The sequence below is a fragment of the Plectropomus leopardus genome, unplaced genomic scaffold (genome assembly GCF_008729295.1).
Source record: "Plectropomus leopardus isolate mb unplaced genomic scaffold, YSFRI_Pleo_2.0 unplaced_scaffold17252, whole genome shotgun sequence".
Lineage (NCBI taxonomy): Eukaryota > Metazoa > Chordata > Actinopteri > Perciformes > Serranidae > Plectropomus > Plectropomus leopardus.
In genome coordinates this window covers 1,160-2,354 of record NW_024618557.1, presented here as the reverse complement: position 1 = coordinate 2,354, position 1,195 = coordinate 1,160, and the positions used below count along the sequence as shown (strand labels likewise).

At 40.5% G+C, this 1,195-nt stretch overlaps 1 protein-coding gene across 1 annotated transcript; it reads left to right on the top strand.

Moving 5' to 3' along the window:
- Positions 1 to 138: 138 nt before the first annotated feature.
- LOC121964807 (palmitoyltransferase ZDHHC12-A-like) lies at positions 139 to 950 on the top strand (the record flags this gene model as incomplete). Its single annotated transcript, XM_042514993.1, has 1 exon — positions 139 to 950. A coding segment is annotated over one exon (316 nt), but the record flags the coding sequence as incomplete, so codon positions are not given.
- Between the last annotated feature and the right edge of the window lie 245 nt (positions 951 to 1,195).

Sequence of the window (1,195 nt, the reverse complement as noted above, 5' to 3'; positions counted from 1 at the left end):
TTTGTATTTGTTTGTTTTTTGTCCAACAGATTTATGTTTTACATGTGCGATTGTAAAGTCTCTTGTATATGTTATATATATATATAAAGATAATAGTGATAATAATAATAGTCCTTAACCCTGGCCTTTGTCTTCCAGGTCTGGCATCTCTGCGAGCGTCACCTGGGAGGTGTGGTTCAGAGTGAACGGGTTCCTGCTGGCGGCGCTGGCGGTCGTGGGCGTTTTCTCCGTGGTGGTGGGGCTGCTGCTGGGCTGCCACCTCTATCTGGTCTCCATCAACTGCACCACCTGGGAGTTCATGTCCCGTCACAGGATCTCGTACCTGAAGAACTGCGGGGACGAGGAGAACCCGTTTGACCGCGGCGTCCTCTGCAACCTGTGGGATTTCTTCTGCATCTGCAGGACGGTGGTGTGGGAGCAGACGTACAACAGAAACACGCCGAATTCAGTCTGAGCTCCGACCAGACGCCGCGTCGCCGTCTACAGTCAGGCACTACTTTCAGGGAGTCAAAACGGGTTTTTAACCGTCATAGATGAGATCTGACTCTTATTGTTCTTTGAATTTGAACACAAAATGTTTCCTAACTACCTGCTAAAGTTGACAAACGTCGCTAACCAGACATCAAGCAAATAACCAGGACCCAGTTTTTCAAAAGCGAATAATCCAAACTTGGTTTTGATCTGAATTAAATCTTCGATTTGTTTTTCATAGGTTAAAGTTACCTAAAATAAAACAAAAATCAGGATTATCCCAACAGATTCAGGGTGGATCCCACTAACTGCCTTTATGTGTGGTGCAACTGTGCCTTTGTTTTAATGTAACTGCTGTAAGTAATTATTTCTACTGTTAAAAATTAACCCTTTGACACCTGGATCAAAACCACTTTATTTGCATTCAGATTTATTCATTTTGTACATGGGCCGTCCGCTCTACCAACTGAGCCACTGAGTGCCCCAATTTTACAGAATTAATATATATTTTAGCATTTTGACCAATTTTTGGTTTTGTTCGTTAGATTATTTATTTTTACATTTTACATTTTAAATTTTAATTTTTTTTATTTTGAGTAGTAATCTTTCTTATCTTCTCGTGCTTTTTTCTCTTTTCTATTTTTTTAATACTAAATTCTTGCTAATTTTCGGATCGTTGCCTCTTAAGTTGCTGATTACCTCCTTCCCATATTTTTGAAAGCCA